Consider the following 23,172-nt stretch of genomic DNA (forward strand, 5'->3'; position numbering starts at 1 on the left):
TCAGTCCTCTTATGTTGGTAGGCATATGCTAGGCAACAGGGCAAAACTTTCCCTTTTTCTCATTAAAACCAAAAAATATCATTGTAAGTCATCCACATAAAAAAAGCCTACTGCCTCCCAACATACTTCATACAAAACAATTCTTTGCCCTCAAGCTTAGGACTGGGGGTCATATGCCCCAACACTACAGCCAGCCCTCCACGGATCTGTACAACAATTTTTCATTTAATTCTATAACACCAAAAAACAATTTTGTTTATCTTTTATTTCATAATCCCATAAAATTGTATCTTTTCTATTTACTTGAGTTTTCTCATTAATTTTACATTCTTCTCATTCTCAAGTCGAATGGATGGCAATTAATGTAGGGGAGGACGGGGCAAGTTGACGAGCGGGGCAAGATGACGAATGACTTAGTTCCACATCATGTTACTAGATAGCACCATCTAACAGACACTACTAGCGCTCCACACTGTTGGGCACTAAAGAATCACACAATGAAGCCGCTGCCACCATTTAGTTGTTTGTTAGATGATGTTCATACTTTTGGTCTGACGTATTGTAATTTTCAAGAACTTCTAAGTAATATCTCATGGACAAACAGGTAAGATATTTGGTTATTCAATGCCACAAATTATTACCTTAGACAATATACTTTTCTTAACCACTATATATTGTTAACCTTTTATTTTTTTTCCTAGCGAAAAAATCCAATACTAATAACATTGCTGATCGGGGCAAGTTGACTGGGGCAAGATGACGACTCGTCATCTTGCCCCAAGTGCTTTTTACAGTTGTGTCTCAGTTGTGTCTTAATTGTTCATGCCCTACAGGCTTTCATTAAACAAAAATTCTAATTAAAAAGTATTTAGCCTACCTAATTGTATTTTTTTTCTTCTAGGAAATGCCTATTCATGGTGGAAGATTTCGAGAAGTTTTCACTGAAGAGCAGCTAGAAGATTTAAGGAACTACTCGACAGCAACGGATAAATTGTTTTTTGGGATGACAAAGCAGCAATGTAGAAGACTTGTGTTTTACTTTGCAGAATATAGTGGAATTTCGCATCCGTTCAATGTGGAGACCAGGATGGCAGGTGAGGATTGGTTGGCTAGTTTTCTGAAAAAATGTAAGTTCAGTTTTCGGAGACCAGAGGAAACATCCATTGCCAGAGCAATGGGCTTTAACAAGCCAAATGTTGACAAGTTTTTCTTAATTTTGAAAGAAGTGCGGGAAAAACATAGATTTCCAGCTTCTGCCATTTACAATGGAGATGAATCTGCACTTTCCACTGTACCTAATAGGCTACCAAAGGTTATTTCACCCACAGGAAGTAAGAGAGTTTCCAAGATCGTTTCGGCAGAGAGAGGAAGAAATGTTACTATTATTTGTTGCATTAATGCTTGCGGATATTACCTGCCCCCTTTTTTGGTTTTCGCAAGAAATCGGATGCGACCTGAACTTGTGGAAAGAGCCCCTCCGGGAACCGTTGGGCATTGCAGTGATAATAGTTGGAGCAATGGAGAAATATTTGTGTTGTTTTTGAAACATTTCAAACTACATGTCAAAGCAACCAGTGAATTTCATGTGCTGTTGCTTTTTGACAACCATAAAACACACGTAACACCGGAGGCTATAAAATATGCCGGGAAAATCACATCGTTATGGTCGGATTCCCACCCCACACTACCCATCGTCTTCAACTGCTGGATGTTTCCTTTTTTGGGCCATTAAAAACCTATTACAGTCAAGCTTGTGACAACTTTATGGTCACTGATCCAGGGCAAGCCATAACTGACAAAAAAATTGGTGAGCTACTGAGCACTGCTTATTTAAAAGCAGCTACAGTCGGTAATGCAGTCAATGGGTTCCGAGAATGTGGAATCGAGCCTTGTGATCCCCTTGAGTTTGCTGAGCATGATTTAGCTGCAGCGAACCCCACCGATCATGATCTTGCGATGGAAAAAGCAGTAAATGAACATCAGGCAGAGAAAACTGAAGAACCAGGACCTTCAAGAAATGCTACTTACATTGAGCCAGGACCTTCAAGAAATTCTACTCCCGTTGAGCCAGGACTTTCAAGAAATGCTACTCTCATTAAGATAGGGCCTATAAGAAATGCTACTCCTGTTGAGCCAAAACTGTGCCGAAGTGTTTTCGATTTCAAACCATTGCCTAAAGAAAGACCATATGTGAGAAAAAGGAGAAGTCATAAGCAATGTGCAAGTGTCATCACAAGCTCACCCATTAAAACCGATGCTGGTTCAGAGAAAATCTCAGAGGATAGAACAAGAACGTTTGAAGCAACAAAGACATGAGTCTCGAGATGCCAAAAAAGGAACTGTTATTAAGAAACTGAAGTTCGATTCTTGAGAAAAATCCAAGAAGCTCCAACTTTCGCCAGGCATGACTTCAGCTCAAATATCCGAAGTGCAGTGTCCTGTGTGTGATGAGATTTATGTCGACCCTCCATCAGAAGACTGGATCGAGTGTTGCAAATGCCACACATGGTGGAACGAGGACTGCTCGAACTTTGAAGGAGGAACATTTGTTTGCGATTATTGTTTATAAAAACACCAACTCTGAATTAGTTATGTAAGTTAACTATTAATTGTAATTTTCAACAAACCAAGCCTTTAATAACATGCCATATATGTAAAAAAAGCATGTAACAATGTTAAATTAGTTAGTTTACATTCTAAGAATAAATATGTTTAAACTTGTGTCAAAAATGTCATCTTACCCCGTAGTCAAAGTCATCTTGCCCCGGTAACGGGGCAAGATGACACATTTGCATTATATTTTTAAAAGGGCAGAATTTTTGAGATAATATAGAAATATAGATTTTTCCACGTAGTTACACCACGACAAAAGACTATTCTAATCGTGTATGGAAAGAAGGAAATCGTATTTCCAAAATTAAAATTATAAAAAATGGCGAACTCTTAACATCGCCAACTTGCCCCGTCCTCCCCTACTTAAGATCTTAAAACATAAGAAAATGACACCTTACTTACTTAAAACACATTTAAAACATTTAATAATAATTAAAACTTAATTGAACCATCTCCAATTTTCTTAAACAAAGTTTAAAGTACATTGGCAAAAATTACCTAGTTTCTTGATTCGAGTATACTAATAGCACAGCTAAATCAGCTGTGAGCAAGGGCATGACGTAACGACAATCCAGGTTGTCTCTGCATGACGTCCTAGGCCTCCATGTATACCAGCTGTAGCTCGCCCCCTGTCGTTCAGCCACCTACCGCTAGTAGCACCTCGTCACTCTGCAGCATTGTCGCGAACCACATGCCTGGAACAAATCTAAAAATTGTCTATTCAAAAATAAACTTCGTCGCTTCTCATCTCCCATTCCCTATACATTCAAACAAGCAAAATAACTTAACCTGGTAATTCACTAAAAATTATTAACATGGTACAAATATTCGGGTCTATAATAGTTCCGCTTCGTTGTAAAGCAACTGATACTTGTTTCTAGCCCGCGCTGATTCCAACTGTCTTACATTTTTAGGCACCACTGTATGGACAACAATTCTTTATTATAACACTAGCTGACCCGGCAGACTTCGTACTGCCTAATTAAATTGCAATAAAGTCCTGTCAAAATGATTTGTAATGTGACATTGTTTTGTTCCTATATATTTTATAGTCGGAGCAAAAAATTCTCCTGAACAGAACCGTCACCCTGGTGATAGGGTGTTGTGAATAAGAAATATAATTAAATAAAACATATAAATAAAAAAAAATAATCTCTTTATTGTTAATCATGTGAAACATTATAAATTTTATTTTCATTGTAGTGCATCATTAGATCGGTAATTAGCTTGGTTTGTAGCATTTCGGGTTATTCTACCTAAATTGATTCGTTTAATAGGAGGCATATCTATATTATAGATTATTTTGTCACATGCAATAATTAGCGATCATAGGTAAATAAACACTGCACAAAACACTATATAGGTAAGAATTTGTTTCGTGTATAAGTTGACAAAAGCAAACTCATTAGGGTAGGTAACCTAAAATCCAAGAAAAAAAAACACTGACATTGACAGTTTGTTGTTGTTTCAACTTTTTTTAAATTTGATATGACTTGGAGTCAAATCCTTCAAGCCGTATTTAAAATAGGGAAATGAAATAATAATAATAAAATTAAATTTATGAAATACTTTTGGTAACGCTGGTTTTGTTTGACTGATGTAATGACTTGAAAACTGATGCATTTTAAAGTAAAACAAATGAAATAATATCGTGAAGCCGTCCAAATTGAACTATACGATTTCGGTTTTTTTTTTTTTATCTGTGCTCCAACGCACACTATTTTGATAGATATGATTGAACTTTGTACAGAGGTAATAAAGTGCAAATTGACTCTTTGACGTTAGGAACATACCTACATTGTTTTAACAACAATGAGTGCTCGTTTTAATTAGAAAACTTATGTATGGGAAAAAGAAAAGGGCTGATTTTAGGGTTTTTCCGGCAATTATTCGAATTTTTCTCGCCGTAAAAACCATCTTTGAACTTCAACGAACATTAAAAAAAAAATTGGCCAAATTGGTCCAGGCGTTGTTGAGTTATGCGCTTACCAACACATTTTGCGATTAATTTTTATATTATAGATTATGTAGAAGGGGAAGTATTGAGATACACAGCTTGATATGCCCAACTCATTGCAACGTTTTGGACTAGTGCTTGTGTAATTCGGCTAAATATAATTACACCGAATGTACTTTTGCGGCATGTCATTGCGAAACGGAGTAGTTCGAATAGCTCGAGTGACACTATACTGATCAGCTGTGGCCTCACATCCAATTTAAAGGGTGCCAAAAAAAAAAGAAACAGGTTATTATTTCGTTATAAGATGGCAAGGTCTTTTTTTCTCAGACATAATATAAATTTTTGAATAATGATTGAAGAAATAATCATAGATTTCGGACAAGAATAAAACGATGTTATTTGAGATATCGCATATGCTTAGGATAAAAATTTTCTGGGTTAGTTTTACATTTTTATTGCTATCATCAACAAGTCTAATTATAGCAGAATTAATATAAAACATGTTTTCTCCAAAAAATATTTTAAAAAATTCATGAAATTATTGTTATGTCTAACAGCATGATACCCTGATGGCACCCGTGCAATGGATGTGGTGTGCAGAGAAATGACATGTGGTTTCAGCCTTCAAAATAGCGGCGACGGTGCTGCCTGCGGCCTCGCACTTCCACCAGAGAGTGGCCCGAGGGCTGAAGGGCCCGCACCTCATATACGAGTGCCGGCGCACCAACATCATGGGCACGCTGGTGCAGGACGCCAGTCCCTTCCTGTTCCCCTGCACCATCGAGTACAGCCTCATCTGCGCCGCCATCCTCTACGTCATGTGGAAGAACATCAGCCGCCTGGCGCTGGCGGCTGGTCCCCGCGGCCTGGCAGACCCCGTGGTGCCCCCGCGCGCCGCCTACAAGAAGTCCCCGCACCTCTACTCCGTCGACTGCGCCGGCGCGCACAAGGGCCTGTTCGTCGGCATCCTGGTGCTGGTGCTCACCATCATCTCGCTCATCCTGTTCTTCGTGCTCATCTCCAGGCCCGAGTTCGTCAGCCTGGCCGTCATGGAGGTGAACATATGCGAGCTGACGCTGTACGCCATGACGACCATGGCCACGCTCGTGGGCATGCTGCAGGTGAGCTTCCAACCCTCTTCTTAACTAACTAGGTTTCATTTATAATACTTACAATATAAACTTTTAATATTTACTTTTTTTTGCTAACAAAATCCTCATAAAATAGTTAAACCCGTATATTCATAGTATTCTATCTTACACGTGCATCATTGAACTGTATACAAGCGAACACCTAACTCTGAATTTGGGAAAACGCTAATTTTCTGAAAAAAATTATATAATCTTAGACAATTTTAAGAACTTTTCTAATTTTGAGGTGTTTTCTTTGAATATTCCATACATTGTCAATATTTTAAAATGATTATTTAACTGCGTAATCGTCAGTAAGTTTGGTTATACTTTTGCATGTAGTTCAAAATGCTGATTTTCTGTTGAACTTTTCATGAAGATTCCACAAAAGCATTTCAAAATTGGTCCATGACATCGAATCAACTAATTTTATGTCCTTTTGAGGATATTATATTTATGTAATATACTTCATTCGAAAGTAGTGTATCTGGAAAGTATGATCCCACCCTATACATAAAAGAGACCTAAGGGAATTTTGTGCATAAAGAATATGCTTCCCCTCCCCTGACTAAAAGACCATGTTGCAAGGCCGTTAAAACATATGTCCACTACCATTGGTCATCTGCCACCTCGACGAGGATGATTCTGTAGAGACGGTGTGATTAGTCGGGACTTGTGTGGTATGCAGAAAGGTACGAATGGCATAGTGCGTGGAGGAAGAAACACACACGAACCAAGGAGCCGCCACAGGTTACCGCCCTCGCCAAGACGCCAAGCATGGCAAAGCCACCGACAAGCTGAATAGTTTTCTTAGTGCTCGCACGTATCCCCCACCGTCCAACAACGGTGGTCCAGCGAAGCTTCCAGTCGACTAAAAAAATTCCTTAGCTTCGACGTGTGTAGCCCCTCTCCTCCTCCTCGCAACAAAGTCAGTGTAGTTTAGAGGTTCGCAGGTCTTCGGTTCGTCCCCGTCAGAATCTCAATAGTGTTAATTGTCAAATAATCTCCCCATGCTGCAGCTCTGGCAAGGCGGCAGAGGGAAATAAATATTCTCTTGCTTCGTAAACAACACTATTTACAATATATACATTTTAATATTGTGCTATAAATATATATATATTGCATTCGCTAGATCCGCAAAAGAAAACACAGAAATACACACGATATACTTTTCCTGTAGTATTTGTTTTGCTATTTCAGTATTGCAGAACCGAAACAATTTATTTATTTATTTATTTTTTTTTTACCTTATTGTGTCTAAATCCAGAGTGTTGGTTGGAGTAGAAAAACAGTTGTTGTAACTATGTTTTATAACTGTAGCATATCATTCGTTTTTCACAATGCATGAAAAAAATATTTTTTTTTTTCCGTTTTAATGAAAAATATCAAGTTATAAGCTTTCTCAATCCAAATAACACTTTTGCCCAAGTATAGCTACTGTATATTGCCAATTATTGTGCTGTCATGTCCACCATCTCCAAAATCTCTATTTACTATTCGTTTAAATAAAAAAATTCTAAATAAAAAATAATATTCTAAATTTAATAAAATATTATTTAAAAAACACTGTTCCATGTATCGTTATGGTTGCTATCTTGGATTCTAGAAATGATGCACATTTCGTTACGCCTTCCATCATGGACATGTTTGACATAATCGTAGCACGTTTCGTTACGGACACCATCTTGGATTCTAGATCGTTGCACTTTTCGTTATGGCTGTCATCTTGAAAATCCGTAATTTTTATGCTAAAAATTTGGAAAAAATTTAAAATTCATAAAAATAGTTAATTAAATTTTAATAATACATTCTTCAAAGCATGGACTTATGTCCTTGGTTCGAACCTGGTGAGGTCAAAAAAAATGATAGATCTTTACTCCATGGAAGCCACTGACCAACTGATCTTCCACCACTAATGCCAAGGTATATAAATCGCAAGCTAGTATGACGTCATGTCTACCATCTTTTTTTTCGTCTGCTGGAGGCCACCATCTTGTTTTCGTCTGCTAGAGTGCGATACCACCATGCTAGTTTAATTTTTACCTGCCAGAGTGCAGTATTCTTTTATTATTACTGTGGCGCCCGCCATCGTGATATTTCAAAACCATTTTGGAAATTCGTAATTATTTAGTTGGAAATTCGGGCATTATTCCAAAATTCATTTAAAAAATCACATATTATTTACTCATTGAATCGATCAGTTAATGTTGTTGATTCGATACTTGGTCAATGCAAAAAAAAATAATTGAATTAAAAATATCACAAAGTAACAGGTTCTAGAAATACCACACCACAAGTTCTTTCACAAACATAAAATTTGTTACATAAATTCTACACTTCTAAGTACAAAAAACACAAACAAATTACTAAAGTCTTGAGTATTTATTTGATTTCTGCATCCGCTACCCACGAATAAAAACGAGTCATTTGCATATCTTTAAATATTTTTTTTAGTTTATCAGGTCGATTCATTGGTACACCACAATTTTCACATAGAGAAGAATAATCGATTTTATTATAAGGTCAGATATATAATGACGTTTTGTACTTGGAATATTTGCTAATGTTTTGCCACAGAAGATACAGCTTGATTCTGATGAATGTTCAACCCATCCTTTAAAAAACCACAAGTGCCTTTTCAATTTCCCATAGTGTACTGTCTACAACATTTGTTGCACTGATATTTAATGGGTTGAGAGTTATTATTAAAATAATTATGTATTACATAATTACGTAATTACAAGTTTTTGATAGCACAGTACGCACAGAAAAACATTAAATTTTTGTATAAAAATGAAATTATTAATTTTTTTAATGTTCTACCATTTGTCGATTTATTGAAAAACCATTGTTATTATTATCTGATTTTTATGAAAACAATTTAAAAATTGAAAAAAATATATTAAAAATTTAATACCAATTTTATTTAAAAATTGCTCTTATATCATGAATATTTGAGTCCTCGGTATAAAGCGATCGAGGCCAAATAAAAATGGTGATGGATCCTTACTCCATGGAAGCCAACGGCAAGTAGTATGTAATAGCCGGTTCACCACCAGGTGCTGGCGCGAGGTGCTGGTGCCGAGCCACGTCTCTGAATGTGACGTCACGGCAGCCATCTTGGATGAGTGTGACCTTGAACTGTGACCTTGACCTGTGACCTTGACCTTTAACCTTGACCTTGATTCCGGCGACCATATTGGATCCGCCATCTTGGTTCTACCATCTTTAAATCGAGCGCCCCAATCACTCTTGATGAAATTTTCGTCATGGCCGCCATATTGTTTTTTTTCTGTTCCACTGGAGGTCGCCATCTTGGATACCATCGATTTTGTTTCGGCTGTTTGTACCTAGAGAGCAAAAGCGTAGCTCTGTCTCATCATATAAGGTCGATGTTCCATTACCTACCATAGCTATTATGGTCCTTATCGACATATTAAATTTAAATTTTTATCCAAAATACATTGGATGCGCTGTGATTCGAACCATCGCAGCTCTGATCTCTATATTAAAAAAAACATACGCCTTTATCCGCACAGCCATCGAGAGATTTACCAGATTGAGAAATAAATAAGGTATGTATAAAAATAACATGCATAATTGAAATTGTAATTTTTTTTAAATTAAAGTAATAATAGCACCACTTGTTCGAGACAGAACCACCATCTTGTATTAAGATGTAACTTGCAATTATCTTTACGGCCGCCATCTTGAAAATCTGTAATTTTTATGTTAGAAATTCCGAAAAAATTCCAAAAAAAATTTTAAAAATTGACTACTTCAATGTATAGTTGTTTAATCGATTTCGGTCCTCGGTTTTATTCCCGGCGAGAGTAAACCAGTAATTAATTAATGTAATTAAAAATTCTAAATAAAAAGTAATTAAAATGTTTTACACCACACGCGACATTCTGAAGTATGTCACCACTTGTATCAATTATCTAGAAAGCTGCCATCTTGAAAATATTTATTTATTATCCGATTTTAATGAAAAAGAAGTTCAAGATTCACCAAAAAATTAACTGATTAAAATACTGATTGATTAGATCGATTCCCATCCTTGTTCTAAACCAGTAAGAGTAATAATAAAAAAGACAGATCCTTCCTCCACAGAAGACAACTACCCTTGACCTTGAACTGGAACTTTGACATTGACCTTGAACTTTGTCCTTGAAAATTTACCATGACCTTGAAATTTACCTTGACCTTGAAATATGATTTTGACCTTGTCCATCATGCATCAAATATTTTGTGTTCAGTACATGCTACCAGGAGCTACCATCTGCTAGAGGTCATTGCCACCATCTTGTTTTCGTCTGCTGGAGGACTCCATCTTGTGTGTACTCATCTTATAGAGTACATTACCATCATACTTTTTTTAAGTTTTACCCGCTAGAGTGCAGTTATCATTTATTGATACTAAGGTGTCCGCCATCTTGGAATTTGGGCGCCATATTGGAATCATGTAATTATTTAGCTATAAATTCGGGAAAAAAATCCAAAATTCATCACAAAATTTACTCATTAAAGTAATGAATGATTATATCGATTCCGGTTCTTGGTTCGTTCCTTGGAGGATGCAAAAAAATTTAATGTTATGAAAAAAATTAATAAATCATTATCAAAGTCCTAAAATAGACTTAATATCATCTTCCAACATCATCCTTCAAACCATTACGACCACCATATTAGATATTTATAATTATTGACTAATTAGTTCGGGTAAAATTCCAAAATTCACCGAAAAAATCACACATTACTTTACATATTAAATCGATCCTTGGTTCGATCTATGGACGAAGTTAAAAATAAATTTAATTTAAATACCAGAAAGGTGTCAGGTTCGAGAAATAAAACACCGCAAGTTCTTTAACAAACATAATATTTATTACATAATTTATATTCTACTACAGGATCACATGCGAACGCCAGCAATCTTCTAAACATTTAGCCCTACATAGGTGTGGAAAGACTAATTCTTAGCTCCAATCAATGCCCCAACATCACCAAATGCTCCAACAGCTCCAACAGCTCCAACAGCTCCAAAAGCTCTAAAGCCCCATTACCTCCAACCACTCGAACAGCTCCAAATGCAACAAAAGCTCCAAATGCTCGAAAAGCTCCAACAGTTTCAAAGCTCCAACAGCTCCAAATGCTCCAACAGCTCCAAATGCTCCATAGCTGAAACAGCTCAAATAGCTCCAAATGTTCCAACAACTCCATCAGCTCCATCAGCTCCAACAGCTCCAAATGCTCCAACAGCTCCAAATGTGCCAAAAGCTACAAATGCTCCAACAGCTCCAAATACTCCAACAGCTCCTAATGCTCCAACAGCTCCAAATGCTTTAACAGCTCCAACAACTCCATCAGCTCCATCAGCTCCAACAGCTCCAAATGCTCCAACAGCTCCAAATGTGCCAAAAGCTACAAATGCTCCAACAGCTCCAAATACTCCAACAGCTCCAACAGCTCCAACATCTCTAAATGCGCCAACAGCTCTAAATGCTCCAACAGCTCCAAATGCTCCAACAGCTCCAACAGCTCCAACAGCTCCATCAGCTCCAACAGCTCCAAAGCTCCAACAGCTCCAAAGCTCCAAATGCTCCAACAGCTCCAAATGTGCCAAAAGCTCCAAATGCCCCAACAGCTCCCAATGCTCCAACAGCTCCTAATGCTCCAACAGCTCCAAATGCTGAACAGCTCCAACAGCTCCAACAGCTCAATCAGCTCCAACAGCTCCAAATGCTCCAACAGCTCCAAATGCTCCATAGCTGAAACAGCTCAAATAGCTCCAAATTTTCCAACAGCTCCATCAGCTCCATCAGCTCCAACAGCTCCAAATGCTCCAAAAGCTCCAAATGCTCCAACAGCTCCAACAGCTCTAAAGCTCCAACAGCTCCAACAGCTCCAACATCTCTAAATGCGCCAACAGCTATAAATGCTCCAACAGCTCCAAATGCTCCAACAGCTCCAACAGCTCCAACAGCTCCATCAGCTCCAACAGCTCCAAAGCTCCAACAGCTCCAAAGCTCCAAATGCTCCAACAGCTCCAAATGTGCCAAAAGCTACAAATGCTCCAACAGCTCCAAATACTCCAACAGCTCCTAATGCTCCAACAGCTCCAAATGCTTTAACAGCTCCAACAGCTCCAACAGCTCCATCAGCTCCAAATGCTTCAACAGCTCCATCTGCTCGATCTTCATTTGGCTCCAACTGATTTCAATTACAATTTTTTATCGAACTTAACATGATTACTTGCATGACTTTATTAGTATATATTTTGGCTGTCAGTTGTGATATTTTTTACACCTTTAAGTTATTAATTTTATTTAGAAATGGGATTTCGAGAAATGATAAAATCCATTTTGAAAAAAAAAATATATTAATTTTTCTTCAAGTTTATACACATGCATTTAATTTAAGCCATTATTGTATGTAGCCAGCTTCCCTCAGTTATTTGAGTATGAAGGATATTTCTTTGATGCACGAATATTTTCCTGCACAAAGCGAACCATGTAGAAGTCTTAGCCTGTCAACCAATATGTTAGGATCATACCATGAGGTATAATCAATCTCTTCTGCTACGTTCATCCTCCTTGCATGTTTATAATAAATATTATTATGTCTGGTGTCTTCCGTTTTAACACCAACAACAAGGTCACTTTCGTCATCGAGCCAGTGATTATCACAAGCTTGATTAGGATAATTTATTTTATTATGTCGTTTCCATCGTTTTTCTCTCAAGCCACCATCACAGTCATCGCTCTTGACTGCTTTAGGTGCTTCAGCACAGTACTCAATCATGTAAGCCTTATATGTGTCAGCTAAGTCATCGATCATGTCAGCCTCATATGTGTCACCACAATCTTCAATCATGTCAGCTTCAGATGATTCATCACAGTCTTCGGTCTTGTCAGCTTCAAGTGGTTCTCCATCTTTCACATTTTCATGGAGACGACTAGATATTGGTATAAATATATTTTCATTTCTAATGAGGTTGATACTTTCTTCGTATGTTTTAAATTTTAAATTATTGTCTTGATCTATATCAGTATTTTTAGCATTATTTTTTTTACATTCTTCGTAATCATTATTGTCGTCTAATATTCCGCCTTCGTTCCTGTTACGCGATGTTGGAGCACAGTCTTCGTTATCTTTATTCATCTTAGTTGTACAGTTCTTGCAATGTCTATCCAAGTAATATCTTCTACCAAAGGATTTATGACACTGACTGCAATTAAATGGTATTTGACAAGGACCCAAATTACACTCGCTTCTCTCATGCCGTTTAGCATTCATTCTCAAGGTGAAAACCTTGCTGCAGTATCTACAGTGATGTCGTTTTGATACAGCTACAGATAACGTACCAGGGTACATGTTAGCTTCTGCGACTAATGGCAGATGCAAACTAAGAGTTTTAAATTGAAACCATTACTTAAATAGAATTTTTTAAATATTTTGTCAGCGAGAGTTATCTCATGCAAAGGTACTTGTTGTAAGTAGTTCTGCTTATCAACAGATGACGTCACGTGGTGCTTGCAGGTAAATAATATTTATTTATTTTATGCGGGATGCGGGATGCTCACTAACGATCGCAAAAGAAGGATGGCTTCGCTAGACTCCAAGGAGAAGGAAGTTTGTTCTTGCAGTCAGTGTTTCTCAGATTTCTCAGAGCATATTATTATTTGACTGAGAAATGTAATTTTTTTTTTAAATTCCACCTGATAAAAATATTGCAAGTGTTGATTTAGTAGCAGAAATTCAATAATTAAATGTAACCAAGAATAAAATGATATTACTCATTAAAAGTAAAACTCCTTCATGGAGAGATCGGTTTCTCAGAAATAACCAGAAGCACTTGGAGAAACCACAGGAATGATCACAAGCACACGGAAAAAACCATCAAAATATTGACAAGAATATTCAGGAGCACACGGATAAAACCAACATAATATTGCCAAGAATAATTGGGAACACACGGAGAAAACCATCATAATATTTACATGGATAATCGGGAGCTCACTGAGAAAACTGCCACACGTTCAAGAATAATCACGAGAACACGGAGAAAACTGCTACACATATACTTTGATATCATAAAATTACAAAATAAATTTTAAAAGTTAAAAGTTAAAAATTACAAAAAAAAAAAACCGATTCTGCTATCTTGTGAACTTCTCATTGTTGAGCAAAGATAGAGTTCTAGTCCAAGCCAGAATTTTTTGTAATTTTTGCAATTTTTAATTTAAATAGGATAATAAATAAAGATTTTCAAGATGGCGCCTTTCACGATAATTGATACAAGTGGTGACATAATTCAGATTGTCGTGTGTGGTGTAAAACATTTTTATTATTTTTTAATTAGATATATTTAAATATATTAATAAATTACTGGTTTACTCTCGCCGGGAATCGAACCGTTTACCGAAAACGATTAAGTATCTAAACTTAGACGTAGGAATTTAAAAAATATTTTTTGGAATTTTTTCGGAATTTATAACATAAAAATTACAGATTTTTCAAGATGGCGGCCGTAATGATAATTGCAACTGTTACATCATAATACAAGATGGTGGTTTTGTTTCGAACAAGTGGTGCTATTATTACTTCAAATAAAATAAAAAATTCAATTCCAAATATGCATATTATTTTTATATATACCTTTTTTAATTCTCAGTCTGGTAATCGTCTCGATGGCTGTGCGGATAAAGGCGTATGTTTTCCAACATAGAGATCAGAGCTGCGATTGTTCGAATCACAGCGCTTCCAATGTATTTTGCATAAAAAAATAAATTTAATATATCGATAAGGACCATAATAGCTATGGTAAGTAATGAAACATTAACCTTATATGATGAGACAGAGCGACGCTGGCGCTCTCTAGGAACAAACAGCAGAAAAAAAGTCGACGGTATCCAATATGGCGGCCTCCAGTGGAACAGAAAAAATCAAGAGCGATGCTGGTGCTCTCTAGGAACAAATAACAGAAACTTATTTGATGGTATCCAAGATGGCTGCCTCCAGTGGAACAGAAAAAAAATCAATATGGCGGCAATGACGAAAATTTCATCAAGAGTGAGTGGGGCGCTCGATTTAAAGATGGTGGAACCAAGATGGCGGATCCAATATGGTCGTAAGGGTCAAGGTCAAAGGACAAGGTCAAGGTCATACTTATCCAAGATGGCCGCCGTGACGTCGCATTCAGAGATGTTGCTTACCATCAGCACCACACACCTGCGCCTGGCGCCAGACCGGCTATTACATACTACTCCGGCAGACTGACTCCACACCACTCATACCAAGGCAGATATTGCTTTAGTCGGTATGAAGTTATGCTGACCATCTTGTTTTCGTTGGCTAGAGGCCTCAAACGTGAATTTGACATTTTGTTTTTGTCTTCTGGAGGTCACTGCCACATCATAGTAGTTTAATTTTTACTTGCTGAAGTGCAGGAATAATTTTTGCCCGGATGCTCCGCCATCTTGAATTCTGTCTGCCATATTAAAAGTCTGTAATTTTTAAGCACAAAATAAGGAAAAAATTCTAAATATCATCAAAAAAATTACTTGTTATAATAAATATAGATTATATCATCTCGACTTTATTATGGAACAGTGATAAGAGTAATTAAAATTAAAATAAAATATTTTATTACATTTTGTGGAGTTTATTAATCAATCTCAATAAAAGAAAACACTTAATACAAGATACCTGTCCGAAGAAATAAATATAATTTTACGGTGCCTACCATGGAAGTCTTATTTTTCGATGCACTGCATATATTCCAACCAATTCAAGTACAATGCTATCCGTATAGGCCAAACATCTCCGAATCATGAGGCCAATCACGACCTGACTTCAGTCTTAACTACGCAAAATTAACGAAATGACTCGCTTTCAACAAAAGAAAACACGCAATACACACACTGGACACGAATAAACACACATGACAGGCAAATGACATGCAGTGAACACACCATACAAATATTGGACACACAATACACACACGTAACACACAATTTACACATTGGACACACTTTCATGAGAGCTCATTACTACATAGAAATCACGGGTTCGTGAAAAAAACAAACAATAAAAATAACAAATATTTTTTTAATATCTACTCTACTACAAAAACAAATCAAAAATTTCTCGATTCCTGCAACTGCTACTCACGAATTAAAGCGAGGTGGGAAACCCCACCACTTTCTGAATGATCTATTATTTTTTCGTTTAAAAATCTTCTCAATCAAGTACGTATCGGGATACGCCGTAGACTGAATCTCTTCGGCATAGAAGCCACCACGAATAGTGGTCTAAATCTTTTTGGTAGTTGATCCTAGGCTCCGATTCGCGAATGAGTGTCTCACTGAAAAGTTCAGGCTTCCAATTTGCAGTGAAATCATTCATGAAGACGCCTTTTTGCTTGGAGATTCGCACAATGTCACCGACGTTATCTTTACGCTTCCGTGGATCTGTCTGTTTCGTGTTGGAAAATACTTCTCGAAGAAAGTGATCGTCCTTTGTGTCTTTTGGCTTCTTTTTTGTCGTATAGTAAACATTTGAATTGTATTCGCTTATTTATTTCGCAAGATATCCGGCTACTTGTAATTTCTGTTAGCAGTTGACTGTCGCCACAGTTTGGTGCATGAAGTTCTGTTAAACGTTTTGAAAACAGAAACTTTGACATTAATAAATGTAGAATAGTGTTTAATACCTAACTACTTCATCAAAACTTGAAGGTAGCATTGTAGAATTATTTGCCGAGATTTTTTCGCAAGTGCGACAGTATATGTCCATCACGCAAAATGTAGGTCATGGCCTTGGTTACGCTGATTGCATTCTTAGATTTCACAGATCTAGTATAAGTGAACTTGCTATACACAATGATGACCGTCAAAATTTACTTGAAACCATTATTCATTCAGAAATATGGTATCATCTCAACAAGTTCCGCCTGGAATACATCATCAAGTAAACGCACAAAGACTTTGTGCCGAAAGTATTTCGTCTTGCAGGAGCTTCACTAGAAAGCAACACATTTGCAAGATCATTAAACTGAAAATACTCCATGCCTTTTATGTATCGTAGTACCATTGCCTGGCAATGTACTTGAGCTGTTAAAACGTTTTGGAATAGAGGTACGCAATTTCAAACCAAGGACCGTTTGGTTTCTACAGCAGACTCAGTAGAATGCTCGTTTTGCCGCAGTTGGACAGACCTGCATAATGCATCATATGGTAGATGGCAATAACGAGTCATGTCGCGTTTCGCGAGCACTGGCTTCGTCATCTTGCGTAAGGCGCACAAGCAAGCACACTTCCTGCTTGACGACTTGCATTGTAGTGGCGATATTGTATTGTTAGGAACTGGGAAGCAGAGCCGCGGCGCGTGCCACATACCTGAGGGGGCTCTCCAGCGGTGGTCTGGCCCGGGGTATCTCACACGGCCACTGATATCTCGCGCGTATTAGCGCGGCACGACCTTGTCACCCCTCCCCACTTTCTCATTGCCTTCATTCCTCGACGCTGGGCCTTGGGAATTCCGTGGGCCACCAAGTGGTGTGGCATGAATAAACACCGCCTTCTCGACTTTTCGTGCGTCGGGTCAGCCCGGGATGATGCGAAATTTTGAAGTCGCTCCCGTCCATTCTAAAGAGTTTTGAGTGAGTTCCAAGTGAGTTCCAAATGTTCGGAGAGTTCCGGGAGTGAAGGGAAGTGCGACATCGGTGAAGAGGGTGAGAAACCCCCCTAGATAGTGCAGCGACGGGACCGAGAGAGTGCGACCGAGTGTTGCGAGACTGTGAGTGGGTAGGCGCGTGGTAAGGGGTGAACCACTGTTGAGTCTAGCTCCAGCGAGGAGTGCAAACTGTGGAACTTGACAGACATTGAGTGACGTGCGAATAAACATTTTTTTAAATTCCAATGATTGGTGATCGGACATTTCTGAAACACAATTATTTATTGGTAATGTAAATACTTGTAATTAATAAAACTGTAATAAAACTTAATTTGGCTATCCCATACGAACTCAGTTCTCCCCACATAGATCGTAACAGTATGAAATACATGCATTTATAGTTTTTAGTTCATTTGTGTGTAATGAATGACTCGAAGTGGTAAGAACAAAAAATACATCAGTGCAAGGCTTGTAAACTTTCTGATTAATAATCCACATTTTGAGCTATACATTCCAGGCTACAGATTCTGTGGTCCAGGAACAAAACTAGCCAAACGACTAGCTTGCGTTGACGGGGCATTAATTTTCTTTACAAGAAGTGCAGGCAGCACGATATTGCCTATTTCCTTATCAAGAATCTGGAATCAATATGCTGACGATATACTGGCACAGGAAGCCGAAGATGTAAGTAAATCACCAGATGCAGGACTTGGAGAGAAAATCGCGGTACTGGGCGTATTCAATAGCATGAAGGCCAAGACCAAATTAGTAATGGGTGCTCGTTGTACCAGGCCCTCAAGAAAGAGCGCGAGACTGGTGAAGGTGTGCAAAAAGCCAAGCAAAATATACAGATTCTCGAATAAAAGATTACTGCCAGATTTATACCGCTACTTTAACCTGCATTAGGCATTCTCGGCGGCCTCATCGGTGCTACGAGTGGTATAGTGCGGACAGTCAACACTTCAAAGAACACGCGCAAGCAGTTAGAGGAATCTCTAAGACATAATGCCATCATGAAAGTCATTGCCATGGGTAAAAACAAAAGGCGCACGACTCTACTTCCAGTAGACGCAACATAACTCCGAGCGTGGGTGACGGTTAGAAAATGGATGTGTGTATGTGAGTCACGATATTGGAGAAGGCAGACGTGGCGCGGCAGTGAGAGATAATGCGTAACTTGATTACAGGGGCTACACGCTACTGCACAGAGTGAAAACGTAGTCCTTCGGTGAAATCCGACGAATACGTTCGTTAACACATCCGTGGTACTTACTAAACGTTTTCGTTTACAGTTTGGATCTGAGGTTTGTGTGCATGTAGTGTATCACTTTTGTTTAGAGCCAGTGTTACATATATAGTGCAGTACTTCAGTAAAGTACAACTTTATACATAAAATGCCTCCAGTGTTGTCAAAAGTTAAGAATAAAAAACTGCACTCGCAGGCGCGGGAAATCGTCTCTAACGTTCTGCAGTTTATGAAAAATGAAGCGCGATTGCAGGAACCCTCCATTTCACTAGAGAAAGCACATCTGAGAACAGCTAAGGCAACGGGTGTGTCTCGCACGACTGTACAAACAATTAAAAGGGAGGCTAAGGGGAATGAAGCTGGTGAAGGAACATCTTTTGAGACGCACAACAAGAAGCGAAAGAAAACATGTAAACACGAACTTGACACCTTGATGAAGCTGTGGTACGACGTACTGTGTACAATTTTTTACTTACTTGAAAAACGTGTGCTCACTGTCGAAACTGTATGACGTAAATTAAAGAATGACATAAATTACCAAGGTAGCAATACAACCTTAAGGACGACTTTGAAGAAGCTAGGATTCAGGTGGCAGAAAACCAAATCGCAGTGCTTACTTTTAATAGAAAAATCAGATTTTTGGCAAAAACGTATAGAATATCTCAAGAGTATGCGTCAATATACGATGAACGCACAATTATATACATGGATGTGTCGTACATACTGTCGTCTCATGTAAAAATAAAATGTGGAGTGACATGTCCTCAAATGGTTTACTAGTGCCTGTCGCGAATGGTCAAAGATTAATAATGATTCACGCAGGTGGCGAAAAAGGTTTTATCCCAAATGCTCTTGCAATGTGGAAGTTGCACCAGGCCACCCGGGTATTATCACAAAAACATGAATAAAGATAATTATGAAAAATGGCTCACCGAACAATTAATACCAAATCTTCCACCAAACAGTGTTGTTGTGATAGATAATTCTCCCTATCATAATGTAAAAATTAATAAAACGCCTACCTCCAGCTCGACAAAATTGGAAATTCAGCTGTGGTTAAGTAAGAAGAATATTTCCTTTACTAGCGACATGCTCAAACCAAACTTGTACAACCTCATGAAGAAGCACATACCTTCGCAAGTGCAGTACTCGGCAGACAGACTTTTGGTAAATAGTGGCCACACATTACTTCGTCTGCCCCCTTATCATCCTGATTTGAATCCGATAGAAAGCATATGGGCTAAAGTGAAAGGAGAAGTCGCTTCAAGAAATGTTACTTGCAATTTGGCAAATGTAAAAAAACTTTGCGAGGAGATATTTAACCGAATGGGTCCAGAAGATTGGATACCGATTTGCAATCACGTAAAGACACTCGAGAACGAATACTGGGATAAGGATGTGAGTTTTGACATTGAAATTGATAAAGTGATTGTTCAGTTAGGTGATGCAAACAGTGACAGCAATGACGTTTACACATCAGACTCTTTGGATGGAACAGTCAGTGGCGTTGAAAAACTGAGGTAGTGCTTGGAATGTCAGTGGTAAGTGGTAAATGTTTTCTGCGTTTCTCTACCTGCTGTGAAAGGTCGCCGTATCTGCTGTTACCAACTCGTGTCTTACATGTTTCTATAAGTACTTAAATACAAAAGCTTGGAAGCACTGAGCAAAAGTTGGGAGCGAGCCCTAATACCATAGCATCTCCCAGAGGTGACACGAGTGGAAACAAGATGAATTTAGAGCACTCACTGGAGAACAGGTTGAGTGTTTGAGGATCGACAAGGCAAAAAATCTTAAAGACTACGGTGTTTGTTTATAAGCATATTCATTTTATTGTTGACATAGGATTATATATATTAGATCCAATTATTTCTCCCTCTTAATGTTTCCCAGAAATTTTCATTATTACAATGCAGTCTTAATTTACACATGTTTATACCTCATTTGAATATAAGTGAAATCGTGTGATTACGAAGTTACTCTCTCGTTAAGTTACCAAATGTTGCAACTTATCCTAGCCCGGCCAGGGATCCAACGGAAGTTAACATACATTATAAAAAGTAGGATACAATATCGAACTATAACCATACCAACTCCACTTGTACCCTTATATTAAATTATTTCTGAAATAACACTATTATTTAATCATGCTAAACCAGATCAATTTCGATACTGCTGTCATTTACAATTGTTGTTGTAACAAAACAATGTTATTGTCCTTAACAGTGATTACAGACTAATTTCATAGTCCTGTTGGCTGGCGCATGTCGTCAAGAAGGAGAACAATGGTGGCCGAGAAGAACGAGAAGCCCGCTGCAGGGTCGCTGGAAGCAAGGGTTGAATCTGTAGTGGAATTTGGAACTCGGGAGACGCCCGGGGTGGTACTTAAACCCACTGCACAGAAGCACGGTGTAAAATTAGGATATTGGAAGTTATCAACTATATAAAAACAAAAGGGGAACGTCAGACTTACTATTGAGGAATGAGGCGTAAATTATTACTCACCATCGTGGGTTGCAACTCGCAGATTAATCCATGCAGGAAATGTGACACGACCGCGGGTGTCGAGCAAAACTACGATACACTTCCGGCACTACCGAATACTGCTTAAAATCAATAATGAAAATACAATATTTCGGGAACACTCCTGGGTCAAAAGCGACTACATACTAAGTAGCCAACTGGAGAGATCACTCGAACAAAATTTAACTAGCGAAATAATTCGCGGACGACGTTCCAGGACACGATCTGGGCTCGGTCGAGATAGAAGGACGACTTGCTCTCATCATGGGAAGCACAGTACATTAAAATGCCGAAAGGCGCCTGGGGGCAAAGACGAGGGGGATCCAGGACTCTGATTGGCTGGTACCCTGTCAGTTAGGGGCCTATGCATCAACCGGGGGAAGGGGGGTATGTGTGTATTGCAGGTGGACGGCAGTCAAGGGGCAACTCGTAGAGGGATGTAACAGGCTGGGACGAGGGGCACTCTCGTGGCGAGTTACGGAACTAAGTGCAGTTGGTTGCCGAGGCCGCCACGAGATATCGCGGTGGAGGCACTGCACATAAGCTAGGACCAAAGGGGCGACACTGGCGCTCCGAGATGAGAGGCTGGGGAAGTAGATGGGCTCGTGGTCGAGACATAGGTCGCAGGGAGCGCGAATGTGCCCGCTCAGGCGGGTAAAGACAGAATTGAGATTTAAACTTTAGTTCACGATACCACCGAGAGGTACCGTTTGCGGTATAGCTGCGAAAAGGAAGACCTTGGTAGGAGCACTTCTCGGAACAGTGATGGGGGGTGTAAGGAGGGGGTGGGTGTTGCACAGTCAGTGGGAAAGCGGGGCTCCGGCCCGAGGCTACGTGCCTGGCCGGGGTGTAACTTGGGCCGAGAGGCCTGACCTAACTCGCCTACCGCAGCTGAGTCTCAGGTCGGAAGCCGACCCTGAGAAGCTTGCCGAAGCACAGAACAAAACGTGAGTTCTTGACAGAATGGACAAGGAGGTACTAGATAACATGGCAGGGCATGTTCTGGCCGGTGGGAACTAAAGTCTGTCCAGCAGAGTCGGCTGGACACAGTTATCCTGTGCTGAGGGAGCCTGGGAAAGGACTGCCAGCAGCTTGGCAAAGTTTAAATGGGAGTGAGCCTTAGAAGGGAAAAGTTTAAATATGACAAATATTTATGAAAAACAAAGTAAATTTAAATTGAAGCAAAAGGTTTTGGAAATGCTAATCCGAGGGAATTTTTGGCACACTGCTTATACCCCCTCCTCATCAACCCGACCCTTCATACGTGTTGCAGTCCCTACTCCTCATGTGTGACGTAGCTCAAGCTCGGAGTTATATTGCGCCTAGTGTACGACCCCACAAATTAGGTCAATGCATGAGAAAGAAGCTTGTGACATAATTGTAAGTTCTCTGCTGAAATGTTTGCTCACCGATTAGATCCAATTAAATACGTTTGAAACCTGAAAAAAACCGTAATTTCCAAGGCGTGTTAATACGTGAAACTTTACCTATCAAGCCAAAGACTCGCGAGTGTGCCATTATTAATTAAGATGCGTCGACAAGCCGTAACACGCTATGGGTAGCATACGTAAAGTCTGGAAAAAAGGCCGAGTTCTTTGACAGTTTCGATAATTTGAGACTACCTCCGGAATTTAGACAGTACTTGCATGGGACAAGGCTGTACAAATATTACGAAACTAAATAGATTCTTAAGCAGATGAACAGTGTGACTTGTGCCCTTGGTGATAGGTCACACTTCGAAACTACTGACGGTCCATTTCCAGCCTCTGTAGTTGGAAGGAGAATGGTATATTGGACTCGCGTTTTTAAAAACGAACAATGCCATACCGTATATCGAAGAAGATAACTGCAAAATACGCTTCCTGAAAACTGATGGCACTGCTGAAGAAAATCACTTACCTGTTGGTGCATAAGAAATTGATTTATTGAAAATTACTTCAAGAAAAAGTTAACAAAGGATGGGGACCTTCAATTGCATGGAAACACAATCACTTCATTTATGTTGCCGGACCTGAGCAGAAAAA

At 38.9% G+C, this 23,172-nt stretch overlaps 1 protein-coding gene across 1 annotated transcript in view; it reads left to right on the forward strand.

Annotated features, from left to right (window-relative positions):
• LOC134532215 (proton channel OtopLc-like) overlaps positions 1 to 23,172 on the forward strand; it is a 61,638-nt gene that overhangs the window by 32,364 nt on the left and 6,102 nt on the right. Inside the window, exon 5 of the mRNA XM_063368636.1 lies at positions 5,195 to 5,694. Within this exon, the coding sequence (XP_063224706.1) occupies positions 5,195 to 5,694 (500 nt within the window). The remainder of the gene's footprint in view (positions 1 to 5,194; positions 5,695 to 23,172) is intronic.

This window comes from Bacillus rossius, chromosome 5 (genome assembly GCF_032445375.1).
Source record: "Bacillus rossius redtenbacheri isolate Brsri chromosome 5, Brsri_v3, whole genome shotgun sequence".
In the NCBI taxonomy this organism is placed as follows: domain Eukaryota; kingdom Metazoa; phylum Arthropoda; class Insecta; order Phasmatodea; family Bacillidae; genus Bacillus; species Bacillus rossius.